Source organism: Micrasema longulum, unplaced genomic scaffold (assembly GCF_059751315.1).
Source record: "Micrasema longulum isolate JH-2025_06_02 unplaced genomic scaffold, ASM5975131v1 h1tg001733l, whole genome shotgun sequence".
Taxonomy (NCBI): Eukaryota; Metazoa; Arthropoda; class Insecta; order Trichoptera; family Brachycentridae; genus Micrasema; species Micrasema longulum.
The window spans coordinates 180984-204325 of record NW_028278911.1 but is presented as its reverse complement, the minus strand read 5'-3'; the positions used below and the strand labels follow the sequence as shown (position 1 = coordinate 204325).

Here is a 23342-nt window from a genome sequence, read left to right as displayed (position 1 = left end):
GACATGTCGCTGAAAGGGTCAATGTCAATTATTTTTTTGGAGAATTGTAAATTTAAAAGCCTTCGGTAGTCTGCACAGCAAGACCAACAAGACACATACGGCGAAGAAAGATTGACATATTTCTGTAAAACTAAATTACCCAGTTAACTGTTGATCCCAGAACGAATGCCTTTCGAAATTCCTTCCCAAACCACCAGACTTTAAACCGGGCAAGCATGACAAACGAAGAAAAGTGGAATGTTTTACATCTCGTTACCATCTCAATATTTTCTTCAGTCTCGAATTTGCATGAAACTGCGAAGCGATACCGAACTTCATTGTTTGTAGTTTTACAAAGTAGGAAGTAGCGAAACGATTTGGACGATTTGACTATTTGAAACGTGCTAAGGGCCAAGGTGTGCGTGTTACGTATAAGGCAAGGGATATATGGTCAGTGTGTATAGGTCAACCGTCAAAAGAAGATGCGAGGAAAGAGTAAGAAAGGTCGAGTTGCCGGATTGTCGACAAACAGAACTAGCAAATCGGCTGATGCTATTTTGAACGGGTGCTTTAAAACCAACGCTTCTCGGTATCACAATATTAAATAACAATATAAATAATTTGTCTGTCAGGTCCTGGGCCTCGATTATGATGGGAAGATAAAGACGTCATACCTTCACCTTAACGGTATAGTTGAAGATATATTCTCTCTAGCGATTACGAAGATACAGACCCCCACCTTCAAGTTTTGGATAGATACATCGATATGAAACAAGGGGAAGTATACGTCACAGTACACATATCTATGCACTGAAATGACATAGCTTCAGTATGACGTCATAGTTGAAGATAAAAGTCTCCCGACCGACTACTAAGATACACTACCGATCCCCCCACCATCAAGTTTTGAAGCAAGTACATCGGTTTATACCGGCGGGTCTATAACCTCTCGATACGTTTATCTACGCATGAAGTGACAAAAATTTTGTTACACCGAGCATTTTTAAAAAAAATTACGATTACTTAAATTTTTAATCGTTTTGAGGTTGGCACTTTTTTTCTTAAAAGTCTATTCAAAATATAAGAGAGAAATAAGTCAATTTTGAAGTCAAATTAAATTCTGACATAACTGTCAGTTTCCGAAACGAGTTGCTAGATGCAAAAAATAATGTCGCTAGATTCTGCCCTATTAACATATAAGAGTATCTAGGCGTAAGAAAGACGTCACTATAAAAAATTTAGAAAACAGACAGAAAAAATATAATAGTTATTTAAAAATCTAATAGTTATTTAAAAATATAATAGTTATTTAAAAATATAATAGTTATTACATTTTTAAAATATTGTTAAAAATATAATAGTTATTATATTTTTTCTGTCTCTTTTCCGGAGTGTACGTATTGAGACGTCAAAGGAGCCGGCTTTGTAGTCGCTCGGTAGATAATTACAGACGATAGCTAAGCATTTCGTCTTTCCAAATGTCAAAAGTATTTTAAAAATCATGTTCAAGCGAGCATTTTTGGCTTGAATTGGGAATTGTTGGAGTTTATAATCGCATTGAAGTGGGCACTTTCTATCATAGAAGCCTATTTAAAATATAAATGAGAACTATTTTAAATGTTAATGAAGTAAGGAACGCGGACTAATTTTTGCGGTTATTCATTGGTTCGTTTCGATCATTTGATGTTGAGATGACAAGTAGGTAGAACATACCTAGGAAAATACAGATACTACAGAAGTTAAGTATACCGTCTCGATATGTACAGATGAAGATAGCGTTCATAATTGAGGCCCTGGACTCGTATAATAGTCGGCTTAGAAGATATGTCGCTAAAGCTAGGGTTTCCTAGGACAGCGGTGCCCGTATTTTAACGGCCGTAGTGAACGGTGATGCAGTGGACAGCCATCGTAAAGGTGATTAGAGAGTGGTTTCCTAGGAAAACGGTGTTAAATGGTGTTGATAACACCGTTTTCCTAGAAAACCACACTCTAGTCACCTTTACGACGGCTGTCCACTGCATCATCGTTCACTACGGCCGTTAAAATACGGGCACCGCTGTCCTAGGAAACCCTAGCTTAAAGCTTAAATCCCTACTCTTCCTGAGCACCTTCTTACGTCGGTCGGCCTATAGGAGTGAGGAACAAAGACGTAGTACAAGTAATTTAGTGTGTAATGGATGATGCGTGTCTGACCGTGCGCTGGTGCCGGGCGTGTGGCGCAGGGAGGGTGTCCCCCGCCCCCCCGCCGTCCGCGCCGCCCTCGGAGCCGCCCGCGCCCGCCGCCAGGAAGCCGCCCTCGTCCTCCGAGGAGCCGGAGCTCTCCTGAATGGGCGGCCACAACAAGCATCGCTCTCATCAGAACATCGGCATACAAGTGTACCGACAGCCGACATACCGTGTGAATTGCCAACATTTAAAGTCGTCTCACGGAGATTTGTCGCATGACGTTAATCGTAAATATATCGGTTATACCCAAAGAAGTTTATATATTTGTGTCAATTAAGTGCGTGAATCGAATATTATTTATTTTTTGACAATTAAAATACATATATATGTGTCTAAATTATAACAAACTGCGGGCACATATTTTAGACACTAGACACATGAATAAGGCAGATTTTCAAATGTTGCTAAAAATACAATGTTGGCACGAATCGAGTGATTGTTTTGGCTTTTGATACAGATATTGGATCATTTTTCACAAAGGGATATCTGCTATTATTTTTATATTAGACGTAATATTTTCAAAATAGGAATCAAGTTGAGATGGAGTAAGGTTTCGATCTGCTGAGGATTAAATTCAAATACCGCAATACTACCACTGCATTGGGCTAACACCTAATAAAGATTAGTGTTTGAACCAGGTGGTTGCAAGCGAGAAAAATCACGCGATTTTCATTTCAACTGTTTTTTAAAAGCTGGATTTTTCCTTTGTAAAAAGGTCCACATGATGTATTATATGCGCAAACATATCCATTTTTACACATCTTATGAAACTCTGAATTGTTTTGGAAAATGATTGTCGATGCGGAAATTAGCAGGTTAATGCATGTGGTATGAACTACTGACCTAAATCTAGTACACATAGCTATTTTTAATAACGGATAATACATTGCACATTATAAAATATAGAATATCTTCATTCTTTACGAAGGTAAGGAACAAAGATAACAATCACAATATTGCTGTTAATATACAGTCGAACTTGGTTATTACGAGGAAGATGGGACCACTTGAATTTGCTCGTTATAAGCATTACTCGTTATACCAGAGAAAGGTTTTTTTTTATACAAGCGCTATTGCACATTGTCACTAAGTAAACAAGTAAATACATATGTGTACATATAATTTATACAGCATTTTTTTACAGGGGTTAGGTTTTAACTGATCTGGTCTAGAACTCATTTCATTTCATCACCCACTTGTAATGTTTATTGTGTATTGAAATAAGCCTAGAATATTAAAAAATCTAAAAACAACGTAAAAACCCCCGAAACAAGCATGTCATTCATAAACTACAAAAGCAGCTGTAAATTGTAACAATGTGCTGAACCGGCACTTACTAAGTTCACAAAGCTTGGATTTTTTAAAAACTATGTGTGTTCATTTTTCAATATTGTCGGCGAAAAATCCAATTAGGTACTTAGACACTTACATAGCTATCATAAACATAATCCGATCCCAACGCACGGCGGTATTTATATTTTACGTTAGCTTCTTATTTCGAGAATGATGTTTTTAAGAATTGAAGATTTTTTGTAATTTTTGACAATATTTTTGTTCGGTATGTCCGAGAAGTAGCTCGTTATAACAGTGAATAATTGTATGGAGAAAACCATTAACTAAAATTTCAACTAATGTTTCCTCGTTACATCCGAGATCTCGCTATTTCCGTGATCGTTATAACCGAGTTCGACTGCAATACTTTTGTAAGTACTCGTAACAATGGTGCAAATAAATTAACTTAAAATAAAAATAAATTCGATTTTTTTCAGAAAACACGCAAGGCTTGGTGCATGATGCTTAATATTATAATTGATATTGAGTATTTTTTCATTTACCTATTAGTCTAATGTGTGGCCGAACGGGTGATTGCGTTTAAGTGTACACGTTGCAAGCGTGGTATAATGAATATAGTATGACAACATAACGAGCAGCTGAACAAATGTTTTATTGGGAAATTATAATATTCTTTATTATGACTGGCGGCGTGGCGCAGTCGGTTAGACGGCCGACTGCGAAACTGCGGGTTCGATTCCAACCATTGTAGTAAAAAAATAAAATAGAAGTTAAGCGAATTATTCCTTTTTTTAAAAAATATAATTAAAGCCTCGAAGGACCAATAATTAAAGTAAGAAATGTGTTCTGTGAATACAGCTATCTAATTATTTTTATTTTAGTCTTTCGGTGGCGGTGTAGTGTAATATGTTATAAAAATGCAAAACAAAATACGCAAGGATAGAATATTAGTGAATGAATCGACGTTTCTTTTGGCAAACCGCCCTTTACAAGGATCAATAGTGGCCTTTGCCGTACCCAGCGGCGCCGGCACCGAGCAGAGTGGCTGAACCTCGTGCAGACTGTCCTACCCGAGAAGTCTGGCTCAAATTATAATTATTTCATCAGGTCATTGCTTTTCCTATGTGAGCGCTTGCAAACTCTACCGTCTACCATAGTAAGTATTTTCCGCACTAATATCCCATTATTTGTTTTACTGAACAATATCTCATTTGGGAGCTAATAAATTCAAATAGCAATGGGGAAGTTCAGTATTTTTTTTAATTATTTGTTAAAAGACTATTAATTTGAGCAAAAAAAATATGCATCGTATTATCAGCGCTACGATTTTTTAAATTTTGCATTTTTTAAATTACTCCCCGTGTGACGTCACAAATTCTCTTCCACTTCTTCTCGGTCAATTTTGCCAATTTATCAGTTGACTTACCGTAAACCGGAAATTCATCACAACTTTCTTATCATTGTTTTTTTTTTTTTAAGGAATAACCCTCTAAGCCTCTATTTTGAGGCTTGTCAGCAGGTGGGATAGAGGGGATATGGAAGGAGGTAATGAAAAATACACCACAACACCCAGACCAATTGAGAAAAAAATCTTTCTTGGATTTTTCTTCTTGCAACTGGCAGGAATCGAACCCGCGACGCCAGTTTCGCAGTTGGCCGTCTAACCAACTAAGCCACGGCGCCTGTCTGACTGTTTATTCATATAAACTAGTGACGTCGTTCAAAGAAGTTCATTTTGATTTAAATTATTTTTTTCATGGACAAGCGTAGTGGCGCAGTTGGTTAGACGGCTAACTGTGAGACTGGCGTGGCGGGTTCGATTCTCGCCAGTTGCAAGAAAGAAATCCAAAAAAGATTTTTTACTCGATTGGTCTGGGTGTTGCGGTGTATTTTTCATTGCTTCCTTCCATACCCCTCTTTCCTACCTGCTGACAAGCCTTTGAAATAGGTTAGCGGGTTATTCCTTGAAAAAAAAAACATTTTCAATATACTTTTAATTAAAAAAAATAATGCTCTAATTTTTACCACGCGTAAGAATATTTTTTCAAATCAAATTTCTCGTAGGGCTGAACTTCCTCATTGCAAGACCGTAATAGTAGTTTTATTTTTACTTTCATTTCATTCCCATATACTTGTAAACACCAGCAACCGCAATTAATTATTGTCATTTTTCCGTAAAAAATATATGAATCCATTACATGGAGTTGTTAATATAATTAAACGATTTTCACGAACAATAGACACCGTTTTCCATTCAGCGATCGTTAGAGAATTGACCCGAGGCTTTTCTACGATATTAAACTATAGGAACTGTTATTCTTTACAAAGAAGCAAGTTCAATGACTCCCAATATTGACATAAAAAAGGACGTCCTAATTAGAAAAAAAACTAACTAACCATCACACCGCCTCTCTGTAGGGATAAGCAGAGGAATGGAACACATGGACCACCATATTCCTCTATCGCTTGATCTACATTCAATTCCTGCAATGATAAAATTCAGTGGTTTTTTTAATATTTTTTTTTTGTTAATAAACTATCAAAATAAGCCAAAACAATTTTGATGTATAATATTATCAGCGATATAATTTTTTTAAGTTTTGTAATTTTGAAATTACTCCGCCTGTGACGTCACAAGGTCTCTTCTTTGAGTTCTGCTGATTGGTGAGTTCGCTTTTCGTAAACCGGAAATCTGTCAAAACACTCGTTGATTCGTTAGAACTTGTGACGTAGTTCAAAGTAGTAAATTTTTATGAATTTTTTTTTCATACATTTTCGAGAAACTTCGCCATACAATTATAGTAAATGCTCTAATTTTCACCGTGTGTAAGAAAACATTTTTATATCAAATTTCCCGTAGCGCTGAACTTGGATTATTCTGGTTTTTGACATCTTCACTCTCAAAAAACCGTTAGACTTGATATTGCAACGAGTTTCTCGGTCTTTCTCGATTTCTGCATCCATTTATCATCTTCATCCCCCAATCCGCACCAGATGGCGCATAGGGCACTATATTGTAACACCAAATGCAGCGTGTTCATCTGTCACATAAAGGTAGGGTGACCAGACTGATCAGTCGGAATCCATCTATACTATTTCAAAATTGCGTGCATATTTATTGAATAGTGGAATTAACAGGTTTTCTAAAAAGTTAAAGCAAAAGTCTAATGTTATGATAATATTATGTACGCAATATAATTATATATTTCTTTTATTATTTTTGCCCGTCTGACCGTGAGAAGCCCCCGCAGTCAAAATATTACTATTATTAAAAAAAATATATATTATCAATGAACTTTTTATAAACGAATTTAATTCTGAATTGCATTCTATGATTAACACGGTGCAAAAAAAAACAATGCAATCACAATGCTATTTTTTTATATTTATAATGTGCATTATTTGTATTACTATAATTTGGTATTCCAAAGTAGGTAGTTGGTACGCGGAACACAGGTACTTGAAAAAAAGGGCGATATGTTTTTTTTAAAATAGAATAACCCACTAAGTCTCCGTTTTAGAGGCTTGTCAGCAGGTGGGAAAGAGAGAAAATCCAAGAAAGATTGTTTCTTGCAATTGCCGGGAAACGAACCCGCGGCGCCAGTTTCACAGTTAACCGTCTAACCCAATGGAGCTTAATAGGTGTTAGTGTGACCCTTCCGCGGAAGGGTCACAGGGATTTCGAGTCAGGGTGTATTGTCGTAGAACTGTTTAAAAAGATCACAATTCACATAAAATACGCGCAGTAAAGATTATAAATTCAAAATAGTCTTTCTTTTCAAGTCGCACACTACGACAAGCAAACAATATGGTGTCATGGGTCGTATTTTATTTTTTTTGTCAATTTACTATTTTACTGTCGAGATGGGGTTCCGTCATTAAAAGGTAGATCAATTAGGGTTCCATAGCTATATTATTTATGTTTAAGTGACATTATGTATTCTTAGCACATATCTTTATAGTTTTATAATAATAATTTATAAATATTATTATATTTATTTAGCTATGCATTTATAATTAAGTAGTTTTAGTTTTTTTTGTTTTTATTTTGTTATATCAGTATATAACTACTTATATTGTAAAACATAAAAAATCTCCATCTTAGAACAGGCAGAGCCATGTTAGATGGAGACTATCCTAACCGGAGGACGCTCCGTATTAATTTTCTAATTCACTAGTATTATACAGATTCCCTGATACGAAATATGTATACTTATTTATGCGATTAATTTATAAAATAGCTTTAAGAAATGGCGAACCACTGGTCTAATCAACTGCGCCAAGGCGCCTAATATGAATATCACCGTTGCAAAATTAAAATTGTACATTTACAAAATGAATCAAATCGAAATTGTGTGATTTGATTTTTGACAATATACAAACACTTTAAAGCGAATTTGTATAATGAACTGGACCATTTGATAAAACCTTAGAGTAATAATCAAAAAGAGTCGCCTATATGGAGAAAAACAATTCTATGATTATTGACAAAGTTAGCTACGTATTACAGCAATACAGCGGGCCGTGTAGGCACTTGGGTTGAGAATTGCAAGCGCTAACCGAAACTGTTCGTTACACGTTTGTTGTTAAACTAAAAACCAAACGAATTTGAATCGGGTAATGGTCCCGCGGCTAGTGTATCGGACTCGCGGATCAAAGGTCCGTGGTTCGAATCCCACATTACCCCATCTTGATTCCCATTTTCTAATACAAAGTTATTTACAACTCGTTTAAATGTCCCTTAAAATAAAATATTTGGGTAAATCATAAGAACGCAAATATTTCTTTTTATTTTATTGAAAAAAATAAAATAAAACCAAAACAAAAAATTGTAAGGCTCCTGTTCTATCTCTAGAGAATAGGGAAATATCACATACTACGAATACCGATAAAAATATATGAAATAGAAATAGATTAAGAATAATTTATTTTATTTTCAAAATCAATATGGATATTGTGGAGAAATGTTTTCATAGATACATGTAAAAAAGAAATTTAATAAAAATACGTCGCTAGAAAAACGCGACGTCTTTGGCCTCGGTTGTTGTGACGTCAAGTTCATGATACTGTTCTAAACAAATGTCAATGCCCAAGAACAAATAAACATGAATCGTGACGTATTCAGGGGGGGGGGGGGCAAATGGAATGACCGTTTTTGCGGGAATTCAAAATCTAAAAATATTTTTTATGCTACTAATAATTAGCAAAAAAAAATGGTATTTAAATGGTGATATTACCCTATTTATTACTCTAAGGATAAAACATATTCTTTGAAAAGCCGAATCGAAAAAATCTTGTCTAAAATATATTTTTTATTATATAACGTAAAATAAAATATCCTTTTTGATAAGGTGATCCAAGATGAAATATTTTTTATTGTAAGTACAGTAGAATATGTTAACATATATTCTGAGTTGTGGCATTTCGACCTCGCGCTCCCCTAGTAGGTTATGCTGTATCTGTCTGCTGTTCACTCGCTCACCGGTTCTAGGTCTCACTAGGTCGCACAACGTAACATCAGATCTACATCTATACTACAAGTTGATAATGGATGCCTTTAAATCCCACGTACAAACAATATATAAATATACAATTAGGTACTTTAAATAATCTTATGTCATCATTTCGGGATGACGCATTGTTGACGTAACGATTTGCTATAAAATATATTCCGTCTGATCTTGGAAGTTAAGTTAGCGGAATAAAAATACAACTGGCGTCGATAAGTCAAAATAAAAGTCCACAAGAAAAACAAAGATCTAAGTTCTTAAAGGTTTGCATCAGCCCAGATAATGGAAGCTGCATTGCTGTCTGAAACGCCGGCAAGAATGGCGAATAATATGATAATTCAGAAAACCATCATCAGTACCAGAAAAATATCCAACATTATGCATATTTACCGTACCGTGGTGCAATGGTCAGCGCGTTTACCTACCACGCAAGAGGTTATAGATTTGATTCCCGACATGGTTAATATGAAATATTTATGTGAAAATTTGTTTTTACATTGGAATATTTCGTAGTCCCTGGACTGGCACCTGAAGCATGAGACTGATCATCTTACCTTGATGTAACCAAAAAAAAACCGGTCAAGATACTCTGGAATTGGCGTACTAATACCAATGCAGTGTCCTATGTACCATAAGGTGCGGAAAAAGGAATGATTATAATGATAAATATTAGTTTGCAGAATAAAAATATAAAATTTTAATCAAACTGGATAACTTAAAAGTTTGAACAAAAAAACAGACTTTAAAACTTTACCCGAAAATAATCCGTGCTTTATAATAAACTCAAGCTAATAGATTAAATAACATGCCTATAATCGAAAATCACTATTTAATATTACACCTAAAAATGTCTCGCTAACAATAGGGATAAAAGTTACCTTGAACTTATACTCGAAAGGAAACATTTGAACAAGAACGTCTCATTTTGTCCTGTTAGTAGCTTGCACCCCGGAATACTGACTCCTAAAACTTTAAGCACCTCACGAGTCTCTCCAACAACCCCAGTCGAGTGAATATTGGCAACCCAGTTCTGTTCGCCGGCGATGGGTGAGGCCTTTACCCCGGCCGACAACAACTCGCAACAGTAATTAATCAAAACGACAGACGCACCGGATGGATAATACGAGCTCAGCACTATTGGTACGAAAAATATCGAAGCCATTCACAAGGAAATGGAAAATGTTGAAATTGGTAAATTACACAAGCGTTGTTTGGAAGAGTTTACCAGCAGAATACATTTACTAACTATGGCCTAATAAAGAAGTCATAATGAACTCAATACATATTGTAAAGCTTTTAACTTGATACATAAAACCTTTTTTTTTTAAATGCTTATTTTAAAGCGTTTTGTCACAAAAGTGTAAATGTCATCATCTTAATAATAGCTTGCCCACCACGTACCGCACACCGCATCTGAGGACATAAACCTCCTTGACGGTGGCCCGCATACACGGAAAAATTGCTCGTTGCCGAACGAGAAAAGCTACCCGAAGGAGCTCTCTGTTATCTGGTAGCCGCTGAATGCTGAAGTACAAAATATGCTCTTCATCGGATTGAGAAAAGAGGGAAGTGAATTCTTCACTGACTGGGATTAAATTGATAGGTCATGATATATTCGTCGAAATGATTACAAAACTTTTTAAAAGCCTCGAAATTCCGACAGGACCTATAGCAAGGCGACGGATAGTAGCGAGAAGCTCCATTCGGTAATCATAGAGAGGGGAAAAAAGACAAGACCAAAGGATGTGTTCAGAAGATTGATTAGCATATCCGCAGCAGCACAAAAGGGAATCAACAATATTAAAAACAAATAGTTCAATCATTATAATAATAATCAATTATTGAAAAAAATATCTGGAATTAGCACAGGGTTAAAAATCTGCGGGGAAGAATGCAAAAGTTGATACAACTAAGAATGAGGAAGTTCAGTGGTTTTTAAAAAAATTTTTATTTGTTAATAGACTGTTAAACTAAGTTAAAATTATTTTTTTAAAATTTTTATATATCGTATTATCGGCGCTACGATTTTTCAAAGTTTTGTATTTCTGAAATAACTCCGCGTGTAACGTCAGAGGTTCATTTCCGCTTATTCTCATTCAGTTCTTCCCATTGGTCCAGAAGCGACAAGCAGACCGGAAATCTTTCATAGCTCTTAGATTATAGGTTGATTCACATGAACCAGTGACGTCATTTAAAGTAGTGCGTTTTTATCAAAATATTTATTATTATTTTTTCTGTACATTTTCAAGAAACTTAGCATTACAATTTAATGCTCTAATTTTTACCCTGCGTAAGAAAACATTTTTGTATCCAATTTCCCGTAGGGCTGAAGTTCCTCATTGCATCCCAACTTCATTATATCGTAAAATTATTATATTTGTGATCTTAGTATATGAGAAAATAATGGGAATTTCGCAATGTAAAAAGTTGCCTAAATATTTATATATTTTTTACTTATTATTCATCATTATCATGCCATTTCAGCACTTAATGATGCATAGGGCACTGCATTGGTACACCAATCGCAGCGTATCTTGATCATTTTTGTTACTTGAAGGTAAGATGATCAGTCTTACGCTTCAGGTACCAGTCCAGGGACTATGAAATATTCTAGTGCAAAAACACCCTTTAAAATAAATATTTCATATCAACCATGTCGGGAATCGAACCCGAAACCGCTTGCATGGAGGCAAACGCGCTAACTATTACACGACGAGGCCGACTTATTACAAAACCAAAAACAACAACATGTTCTAACTTCGTCGTCAATTACTACTTGGACTAGGATGCAAAAAATAAAATACGGAAATTATTTTTAAAAATAATTGTAAAAACATTTTTGTTGCTATTACAATATTTTGAGTTTGTCCAAATGTTTATGGACAAATCAATTAAAAATTTGAATAATTGTTTACAAGCGTTGCCTAGAATGTGAAATAATTCAATCAGATGAATCTCTTCACAGAAATAAAGGTTTCAGCTTTTCTTCGCTAGAATCAACAGATCAAGATATATTTTTTTTAATCAGTGCATAAAGTGGCCACTTAAACCAGCCAATGACAGATCATAAGCTCTGTAAATGCCTAGACTTCCATATTTTCTACTCTATAACGTTCTCCATCTCTGTTGTAATTTGTTGAGTTTTGGTGCTCTTTGAAGTTCTCCAAATAAACGAGTCCCTCGAAGCAAAGCAGTCGTAAGAAAATGCCGATGTCAATATTGTACTCGTACGCGGATAAGGCATTTCCGATCCGGCTGGCAGCCACTTTCGTCATGAAATGGATAATATCTCACTCCTAATTAACACCGTGCTACTAAGCGTGGTTATACATAAAAATATCTAACTACTTTCCTGTTATGAAAATTCTATGCATTTTCCTGCACGTAGGACTAGAGATGCCACGAATAAAGATTTGGCCGAATGCCGAATATTCGGCCACGCTCTCGGCCGAAGCGCCGAATGTTCGGCAAAAGATGTGTGCATTTGGCGCGAGACAGGTTACGAGTTACGACCCGTCTCTATGCGGTGCGTGCGGGGATGACGGGGCGGGCGTATTTGTTTAATTTACGAGATGATCATGTCGCGACACGCGTATTTGTTCATTATAACATCACATTGTGTTACTAATAGTTCTCATTAATTATTTGCTCATTATATACCAAGGCACTATTTAGTAAAAAATCGCCTATTTGGGAATATAATGAGATTTGTAGTGAAGACAAGATCTCGCGAGGTATTTATTATTTATGAGGAAAGGCGCGATCGTTGGCTGCCGACAAATGGTGAAAAAAATATTTACCACTGATGGATTTTAAGAATGAAACTAATAATTTTTAATTTTTAATTAAAATAGATTTATTTTTGATTAGTATGTGCATTTTTATTACATGATTTGGTATTCGGTATTCGGCCGAATAGTACTTAGTATTTGACCAAAACTCGAATATTTAAAAAAGTAGCCGAATAGCCTGAATACCGAATAGTAGCCGAATATTCGTGATATCTCTATGTAGGACTAACCAAAAAAATATACGTAATAATGTTCGATACTGTCATGTCAGGGTGATGAATTTCGTTGACCAAATAAGCAAATACCTAAAGCATTTAATGAAGATCGCTCTCTTTGATATCGTGTCTGCCGCTACTTTTAATGGCTTAATTAATGTTTATAAAACTAATATTTCATTATGAAATTATAACATCAAGTGGTCAGCTGTCCATCAAAAACGTGTATTTAAAAATTGGCATACTATTTTAGGAGTCGTTTACATACGCTCAACATGTTCAGAGGTCTCTCCACACTTCGCACAGCAGTTAGTACTCGTATTAGCCATATGGTGACCTTAACATATAAATGGACGGACATGAGCTGCAGAGGACGTTATGGTTGATTAGATGATTTGACGGCATATTGACAATGTACACATGTACTCGATTCAAAGCACTTTCAATGACAATAACCAACGCCAAATAGGGAATCTCCAAATGAATAGTTACAAGTTAATGCGTAACCAACACCAGCTCGTGTGTATATTTAATTAACTGTTATTACTTGCAGAACGCGCATGCGCTGTGCTGCTTGCGAAGCATTTGCGATTTTTCTATCTCAGTCAGAGTCATATCGTTTATTTTAAGTCGTCTCATTTAAACAGTGGTTAGTCATTCGATTGCACAAATAAGGTATCAATAATTTCCCGTCTGTGTCAACTAATACGTATTTCAATAATAATAGAGTAAAAATATTTCGGATTCTAACTATCTATTCATAATTTGGCTGGATTAAACTGTAGAAGTATTATCATTGCGTATTTTGCGAGCACTATAATGTAGAAACATAACTTCGATAATATTCGTGCTAGTGGAAAAGTTATTTATAGAATATCTTAATTGCCCAAACATTTTGTCAAAGTTGGTTTTAGCTAGAAGAAATCCCAATATTTAAAGCTTGTTTTTAAAAAATGCATTCTTGTTATTTACCGAAATATTTCAATTTAGGGGACATTTATAACTATTCATTGAAAAAGATAGTAAATTACAATTAAGTTATTCGTAGACTAGGGCTCTGATCTCGCGTTCTGCGAGTTCGCGACAATTCCATGAGACCCACAAAGCGGTATAGATTTTTCTTAGTATTAAAAAAAATAAAATATTTGAATGGTCAATGATTTGACTTTTGATCGGTTTGTATCAGACATTTAAATTAGTGTTTTTTTTATTTTGAAATTAGTAATAGATAAATTGGTATTAAAAATATTATGCGCATCAAATAGAGACCCCCCCCCGTGCAGAGCAAGAATCGCCATCTTGTCTTAGGTGATAAAGGTTCAATAACCCTAATGTTTCCTACGCACGGAAAAGTACATAACATATCGAGTTTCGCGTTTCTTTTAAATGTTACACCACACGATAGTTTAATCTCGATTTACAGCAAACACCGCCTAATAATAACAACATAAATAATACCACGCCCAGCTTAGACTACTGGACTCGGAGAGTTACCACTTATTTGATCTGTTGCAAAAGAGGGAAAATATTTTTGAGAAAGGAATATAGAAGTCTAGGCATTTACAGGGCTTGTGACTTGTCATTGGCTGGTTTAAGTGGCCACTTAACACTTATTTTATATTAATTTTCGATTTTAAAAATATTTTATTTTGGTTCAAAGCTACTATGGTACTAGGTAATGAATCTAATCCTATTTTATAATTTTTACAGTGTCTACCAAATCTAAAGTTTTTCTTGTATTTGTCAACATATTATTAATACACAGTTAATATACTCGAACATTGTACTACAAAAGTTGGTATTTGAAATATAAATCAATTAAATTACTATTTGCATTTCTTATTACCCGAATATTTCAATTTTGGGACCATTTTCTTTTAGTCGTAAAAAACGTGTTAGAAAATGGGAAACACGTTGTGGTAGAACGGGGTTCGAACCTCGGAGCTCCTGATCCGGAATCCGTGACACCACTCGCGGGTCGCGAACCATGAAAGAAAGAAGATTATCCCTCTTGAATAACTTTTGTTCTATATTCCATATAGCATTTCTTCTGCCGACGATATGTACATATCGCACCCCTAGCATTACACGGTGGTTGGTATGTCTTAATTAGCCATTTTGCAGAGAGCAAAATAAGCTTTTAAAAAAAAACATGCTCGGAACTTAATGTTTATTGAATATCAACATTATAGCCCCCAGTATTTTTTGTAGTGTTTACTCATTTGACTGTAATATATATATATACAGGGTGTTTTTTTAAACCTGTCACATCCGAAACCACGATGATCAGTATGGGCAAGAAGACATATTAGCATATTTAAAAAAATGTTTAGAACGAAGAAAAATTTAAAAAATAAAATATTGAAAGGGAAGCGAGGGGGGCGCGGCCGCGCCGCGGTCGACAGTGTACCAGACTCCCCCCTCCTTGTTTCTCCCCTGCAGATGTAAGCAACTATTTGTTTTTTTTAAATATTTTATTTTTGTAAATTTTATTCGTTCTAAAAAAAATATTTTAATGTGCCAATATGTCTTCTTGCTCATACTGATCATTGTGGTTTCGGATGTGACAGGGTTTAAAGAACACCTGTATACCATTGCAGCATCAACTTTAACTGTAGTGTTCTTCTTGATATTTTACACAATCGATTTCAAAAACTACTCAAGTTTGTGGTATATCTCTCTCAAAAAAAAATGTAGAGATACATCAGTGTCCTTCTGAGAAAGAGAAAATATGCGATTAAAGTGCATTTATAACTCAAAACAGGCATATTAAGACTTGCTACGGTATACTTTTGGGGATGCGGTATATTATATCGATGGTCTGAAGACAAACGAGCTTATTACAGAATTGTTAGTTTTCCAAGAGAGCAGTTTAAATTTTGACCAGTTGCTTTTTTGTCTTTGTTTTCAAGTCACTTTTTATGAATATGAAACTATGATTTAGGAAGATACGAAAACTTAGTTTTCTAGTAAGTGTAAACGGTACGACATCTCATTTAACACGTTAAACTTAAAATGTCCTAACAATTTTTTTTTGTGGGTAAAAAATAATTGGATGCCTGCAGTTAATAAGAAGTTTTACGTGTAAAGTACATGTTCTCTGAAAAAAATCGCAATTTATTCTCTTGGAAATGGGAAGATTGGTCATAAATTCTGGATAATTACCTTAAGGCTGTAGTCTGGTAAAATGCAGGCAAAATGAGGAAATCATACGATTTAGCGATTTTAAAACGAATGTTTTTTTTAATCGCGGAATAATAAAAAAATAAAAAAACATAAATTAGATTAGAACACTTAGTCTTTATACGAGAACCCAGATACCTAAGTCAAGTCTACATTTGAAATGGCGTAATCTGCCTGTCTAAAAGTAATTATATTTTAGTTACATAAAACTTTATTTTTTTAATAGAAATACTTTTAAAAATTAATGTTTTTATCTAATTTATGTTTTGTTACTTTTTTATTATTGCGCGATTAAAAAAAAACATTCGTTTAAAAATGGCAAAATTGTATGATTTCCTCATTTTTCGTGCGTTTTACCGGACTACAGCCTTAATGCGTCCAATCATTATTGATGCAAAGTCTAAGAACAATGGCGCATGATGAATACTTTCAATGACAATAATAACTACGTTAATTAATAATCAAATAAATACCCTGGTGAGTTGGTTGGGCATGTGGTGCGGGGCGTGCGGGGCGTGGGGCGGTGCGGGCGAGTGCGGGAGCGGATGTCGGACCAGCTCGGGGTTGAGCTGCAGGATGAGGTCGAGTTCCACCTCCTTGCCCTTGGTCTCCCCGCGCTCGAACCACTCCACCGTCACGCTGCGCGCCTCCAGATTGACCCCCGACACCAGCGCCGAGTGGACGCGTCCTGAAAAAATCGACACAGTTCAAAATTACGTACATTGGAACATCGTTTTACTGATTCACATGGTTTGGAAATGACACGGTCCAAAAATTCAATTCAATAAAAATTTTGAACACTAATAAAATTTGACAATGCATAATATAAATAATAATAACAATCATAGTTTATTTACAAAAATAACAATTACTTTATCTACTACATACACACTTAGGTAATGGATTTCTCTGAATCATGTCTAGTCTGCCGAACTATGTACAACCTGTTTTAAGGCAGACATTTTTATGAAAAAATAAACATTAACATTACTACCTACTAGTTAATTTACTATACAATTCTACAATATTAATTTATTATTTAAGAATGTTCTTTGAGTAAATTTTCCGATTTTTCTCGACCTAAACCCAGTAACCATTTTTTTACAAATTTATTAAATTAAATCCGGGTCATGGTTTTGCAATGTTTGGTTAACATATTGAATATTTTGGGGCCCAGAAACCTGAAATTTCTTTGCCCGAATTCAGAGTTTGTGATGACCCTATGACCCATCCTCTAGTTTTACTTCTGGTAGTGTAGGAGTGTTTGCTTTCACAAACATTATTATTCTAAAAATATATAATTGCCTTATATCTAAGATCTCAAATAACTTAAAAATTATTTGAATTATTGATTTTTGAGCGGATTCGAGAGGTTTTAATATTGATTTATTAGTGCTTCCCATCCTATTATGCCATAAGTTATAATTGAGTTGCATAAAATATAGTTGTTTGAGTTTAATTAGGGATAGTATGTTATGTAATATATACTACATATTCGTTATTGGAATGTCCTACAATCCCTATTTTACTTACTCGGTGCATTATATTAAGTGTTAACATAAGTTGTGTCGGTTTCTTTACAAATTTAAAAATGAGCACCAAAAATTTGAAAAATGGCAAAGTTTGTTTGTCATTCGAACGAAATTTTCTGCTCTACGAGATGTTCTTACTTTTATGTTACATATATTATTTTATTTGATTAAAAGCCTTCAAAATGGAATGTCAAGTAGACGAAAATGAGCTTTTTCGACATCTCATTCTGTTAGCGTTTAATCGAGGTATATTTGCGCAGTGCACGGTGAAGATGCTATAAATTGTTGACTAATTTGCTGGAAATAATGAAGGAGAATAAATTATTGACTAATTTGTCGATGTTAACATAAATTGTGTCAGTTTTTTTCCAAACGAAGAGAACAAGAGGACACGACAAAAAAAAGTTAGTCAATAATGCATTCTCCTGTATTATTTTACAACAAATAGCCGGTACTACTTTTTTTTAACTTTTAGGGCTTATTTTTAAATTTTCAAAAAACAAACACAACGTATGTTAACACTCAACATAATAATAATATATGATAGTGAATAATCTTTGTTACGATTTTTTAACGCATTTTGATGTGATGTTATATTTAACGCTTTCGATGTCGCAATATGTTATTTTTTCCAATTTATATTATAGCTTAACTTTAAGATGCATTTTTTTAAAGTGTATTTTTGTAATTAAAATTCTATGTTAATATATGTATGGAAAAATCAACAAATAAAAAAATAAAATAAAAATGTCTATCAGATACATAGCATAATGTTTTCGCTGTCGCTCATGAATTCGTAATGCTCCTGTTAGTCAGAAATCTGGAATCGTAGAGCGGGCGCACGGCGATATTTTTAGTGCAAAATTCTGAGAGGCACATTGCGACCATGTTATATTTTTTGAATTGGGTTTTTTATGTACATATTTTTAATTAAATAATGTTTATAATGGACTGTATATTTGGGTTTCCAATATATATTTTTTTCAAGATATATTACAGTTAGTTCTGCGAGATATATTGCGACCGTTCATGTCATACTATTAGTATGTCATCTTAATATTATTTTATGAATTTTGATTATTTTTTACTTACTTAACTTACTTCTGATAAATCATATTTCTTAATGGATTATTTTTAAGATAGCCAACAAAAAATACAAGGTTAGACGAAAAAATTGAAGGTTTCCGCGGGAGGTGTCCATTCCGTCAGTATACCTAATAAATATGGCATTAAAATATACGCCCTAGTTGGTGCCAAAGAGAAACTATTTTACACTTATAATTTGGAGATATAGCTGGGAACTTAACCAGACAGGACTTATCCTTTGACTAATAAACTTATTGATGTAGTAAGGAGACTAGTTTCCCCGATAGAAAATACAGGGCAAAATAGCAAAGCAGAAAATTGGTTTTCAGAAGTTAATCTGATAGAAAAACTACAAAAAAATTAACTTTTTTATGGAAAGACACCAAACAAATAAATCTCAAATTCCCTCTCAATTCATTCAAGCCAAGAGACTAGCAGAGAATAAAAATTTATTCTGTTACAAAAAAGAGAGTACCGTAGTGTCTGATGTACCGAAAAAATCTTTTTTCTTAAATAAGAAATAAATATGTATAAATATGGCGTGAATTTTGATGCCGCCATAGATGCAGATACTGGGAATAAATGCAAGCAAGAAATCATAGCATTTTACATTATTCCGAAATCTGGTGTGAACGTAGTAGATAAAATGTTTGCAGCACATAATATTGTTCGAAATAGCGAGCGTTGGTCAATTGTGATTTTGTTTTCGATATCAAAATATCAGCGCTATAAATTATCAAATTATTTACATCAGAAATAATAATTAAACAAAAAGCAGTAGACATTTTTTGAGCCGTCGGATGAATTAGTGCTAGAACATTTTCAACGAAAAAAAATTAATAGTCTATTAACAAATATTTATAAAAAAAACACTGAACTTCCTCATTACAACAGTTATGTGAAGAAACATATGTACAAGAAACTGAATAAAAAGAACATAAGCTATGTAGCAAAGACAAACAAGGGCAATAAAATAATGGTATACAATATATTCATAATCACGATATACATATAAGAGTTCGAGCTAAACCATGCCAATCTATCTTCACCCCACACTGTTTTAGTGGCGAAGATATCTACGAAAAGCCAGAAGATCTATCAGAAAGAATTCTAAGTTGTGTGATGATCGGTCTTACGCTTCAGGTGCCTGTCTAGAGTGTAAACACCCGTTTAAATAAATATTTCATATAAACAACGTCGGGTATCGAACCCGAGACCTCTTGCAATGTATGCATATATTTACTGAATACACATTTAAAAGGACGTTTTAAGCTCTCTCCCCTAAAGCGGTCAAATTTGAGTTTCACGATGATGGATTGCAGTCGACGAAATATCTTTTGTAATAAGCAACATGCAACCATTAATATATTATTATAAGAACCGGGTTGTGGTCCAGTGGTAGTATTGTGGAATCACGGACCAAAGGTCCCAGGTTCAAATCCCACTCTACCACAACTCGATTTCCATTTTTCCAGCACAAGTTATTTATGACTTTTAGAAAATGGTTTGAAAATTCAAATATTTGATTAAATAATAAGAACTCTAGTATTTCTCTTTTTTTTAAAAAAGATTAAAAAAAAGTTTTAATTAAAATATCAATGCCACAATATATTTGATAATATACATGCATATTATTATTATTATTACATTACTTTTTAAAACCTGAAAAAATAAACCAATATTTCTTTGTCGGGCGGACACCAGAGTATAACTGCAATAGTGTAACTTTTCAGGAGAGCAAAAAAACGATATAATGAACCTAATTATTTAGCTACAGAACTCATATTTTGCGAAATTGGTTACTATTTACAGATCATTTCACCTGTGTAACCACATTCGAGTAATTTGTACAAATAACAGAAGTATTCCAGATATACTTCTTGAACCATTAAAGATGGGACAGAAATCAGTCTACTTGTACTACTAGAACTAAATTTTACTATTTGTACCACTCAATGAATGATATAAACGAGTCTACTTATATTACTGAGACCATCTTGTGTACTATTTGTGCCACTGAAAATACAACACAAATGCGCATACTTATTTTATTGAAACCATTGTTTTTAATAAAATAAGTTGTTCATTTATGTTTTGAATAGTCGTAAGTGTACTGTTAATACCATTGATACAGGCATACATGAGGAATATTTTCTCATATAAATCGCAAAATGAACAAAAATGCAGTTATACTCCCATATTATGTCCGCTCATCAATGATTTTAACCCATAATTGTTGATAATGTTGAAATGTATATCTACACAATAAATAAGAAGTAAGGCGCAAAAAGTATTTTTTGAAATAAGCCTTAAAAAAATAATCAAATTAATTCATTTACTCTAGATGAGATGAGTGTTTAGATAACGAATATTCCTTGTTTCTATTTAATATTTTTGAGAGATAAATAAAATAAAACTAACTAAAGAAACATAAATAATATGATAAAATAATGTAAATGAAGATAACATATTATGGTATACCCATTTTGTATTTATCAGTTTTCGACCAAGCTTTTGCGTTTTGAATATAGGAAGATAAAAACTTAAAGCTTTTCAGTATCCCTTTTTCAGAAGATACATGTATTTATTTATTCATACAAAGATACATATACTACGTAAAAATAATATCGTATCCCTAACTCTATGAGGCCAAGAGCCCTGTGTTGAGTTGAAATACAACATAATGGAAAGTGGAAGCATGCATATTATTAAGAATACAAAAAAAATATTATTACCTAAACATAAATTTAAATAAACATCTGGACAACACACTTAATAGAATATAAATTTCTAAAATGTCTCGCAGCGGACTAATGTAATGGTCTCTTGCAATGGTCTCGTTCCTTGGACAAAATCCAAACTTGTACACTTCTTCTGAAAATTACTTTCGTTTTGGTGAACTTAATATGTTCATTCGGGACATTGAACACACCCGGGGTTACAAAAGAGAAAATTCTATGAGCGAAAGTCGTACGTGTTTTTGGTATTTAATAATTCAAATTACAGAAAAACCTCGTACTGCCATTCTGCTGGGATCTATTCCTGTAACCGCATGACCAGAAATGTGGTAAAACTCTTTAAAAAATTGTCTAATTATGTCCAGTACCTTCATTGACTGAAATTAGAATTAATTATACTTTTTTGCGATAAAAAATATAAAAATGCAGTTTTAAAAAGTTATAAAAGCGCGATTTTGCAGAGTAAATGTTTTCCACAATCCAATTTACTTATAATGCCAGGGAAGAAAGTAGGCATTTTCCTGCAGCCTAATGGCACGAAAAACATAAACGGCCGCAGTTGTAGCATGGAAAAAGTTTTAATGAAAAACTCGTAAACATCAAGTCGGTACTCGAATAGTTGGGAACACGAGTTGGCCGCTAGCTGCTACGTTTCATGATGAATGGGCAACGGACAGTGTAGGAAATAAAAAGGCGATAGGCAATAGGCAATAAGCAATAAGAGGCACCTAGGCACGAGCACGAGGCACTGGTATAGGTGTACTCGTGTACTGTGCTCTGCTCTGCAGCTCTGTATGACTCACTCCCGGGTCCCCCTCTCTTCTCCTCAGCCTTCCGACACTTCTCGCGCAGACAACGTTCCGCGACAGATTGTAATATCTTATAAGCAAAGCTCTATCAAAGACGTTTCGTAAAAACGGTATGGTTATTTTAGCACTTTGAGATTACGCGCATTCTTAATGGTACAGCTCTTGCTACTCTAGACGATTCGATAACCACCAAGGCCGAAGAACGCGAATGTCGCGAACGCGACACATTTGGTTTTTTATATCGATACTATCTATAGTCATGTATTGATTATTTTTTTGAAGTAACGCTATTTTAATACGTTTTTTTATAATGTATGGATGACATTGTATATTACGGTTTATAAAGATTTATTATTATTATTATTATTTATCTAATTATACACATGAGCGGATATTACAATTGTGTAAATATGATAAATTTTACTAGGTATTCAGCAGAAAGTAACGAGAAATCCTAACTCTGCATACATACCTATATAGATGGACAAATGTCGAGATCCGTACGTGATGAAAGGCTGAGATAAGCATTATCGACAAAATCAAGCAAGGAGCTCTGTGTTGGTTTGAACATGTAGAGGGAATATACAACGACCTTTCGCTAAAACGAAAACACGAAAAAAAAGATTTACGATGCGAATGTTGACGGATGCAGAAATAGAGGAAGACCGAGAAAGACATGGCATGACCAAATCCGACAAATATTTGAAGATGGAAACGTCAAAAGTCGGAATAATCGGCGCGCGTGCTTGAAAAGATGCATAAATGTAGAGCAAGCGAGATCTGTATGCAAAGACGTTCTATATGGCGTTCTTTTCTCTCTGCCTAGCCTTACGGAGAAACGGTGTGATGGTTTGTTTGATTGTTTGTACATACGTGTACATATTTCTTTGCTTGTACCTATCATAGTCATATTTTTTTAATCTAATAATCTTGTGGAATTCTGTAGCACAAAATACAATAATTGTAGGAGTATTCATAGA

General features: G+C 34.3%; 2 protein-coding genes across 5 annotated transcripts in view; one reads left to right on the top strand and one right to left on the bottom strand.

Moving 5' to 3' along the window:
- Fic (FIC domain protein adenylyltransferase) overlaps positions 1–23342 on the top strand; it is a 183215-nt gene that overhangs the window by 29652 nt on the left and 130221 nt on the right. The window lies entirely within an intron of this gene.
- Klp10A (kinesin-like protein 10A) overlaps positions 1–23342 on the bottom strand; it is a 58276-nt gene that overhangs the window by 20591 nt on the left and 14343 nt on the right. For 3 of the 4 annotated variants that reach the window (XM_088237484.1, XM_088237485.1, XM_088237489.1), the window contains exon 2: positions 16671–16885. In XM_088237484.1, coding sequence (XP_088093610.1) covers positions 16671–16885 — 215 coding nt within the window. Of the gene's footprint in view, positions 1–14860; positions 15103–16670; positions 16886–23342 lie in introns of those variants that run through there. The other variant, XM_088237487.1, reaches the window with a different exon arrangement.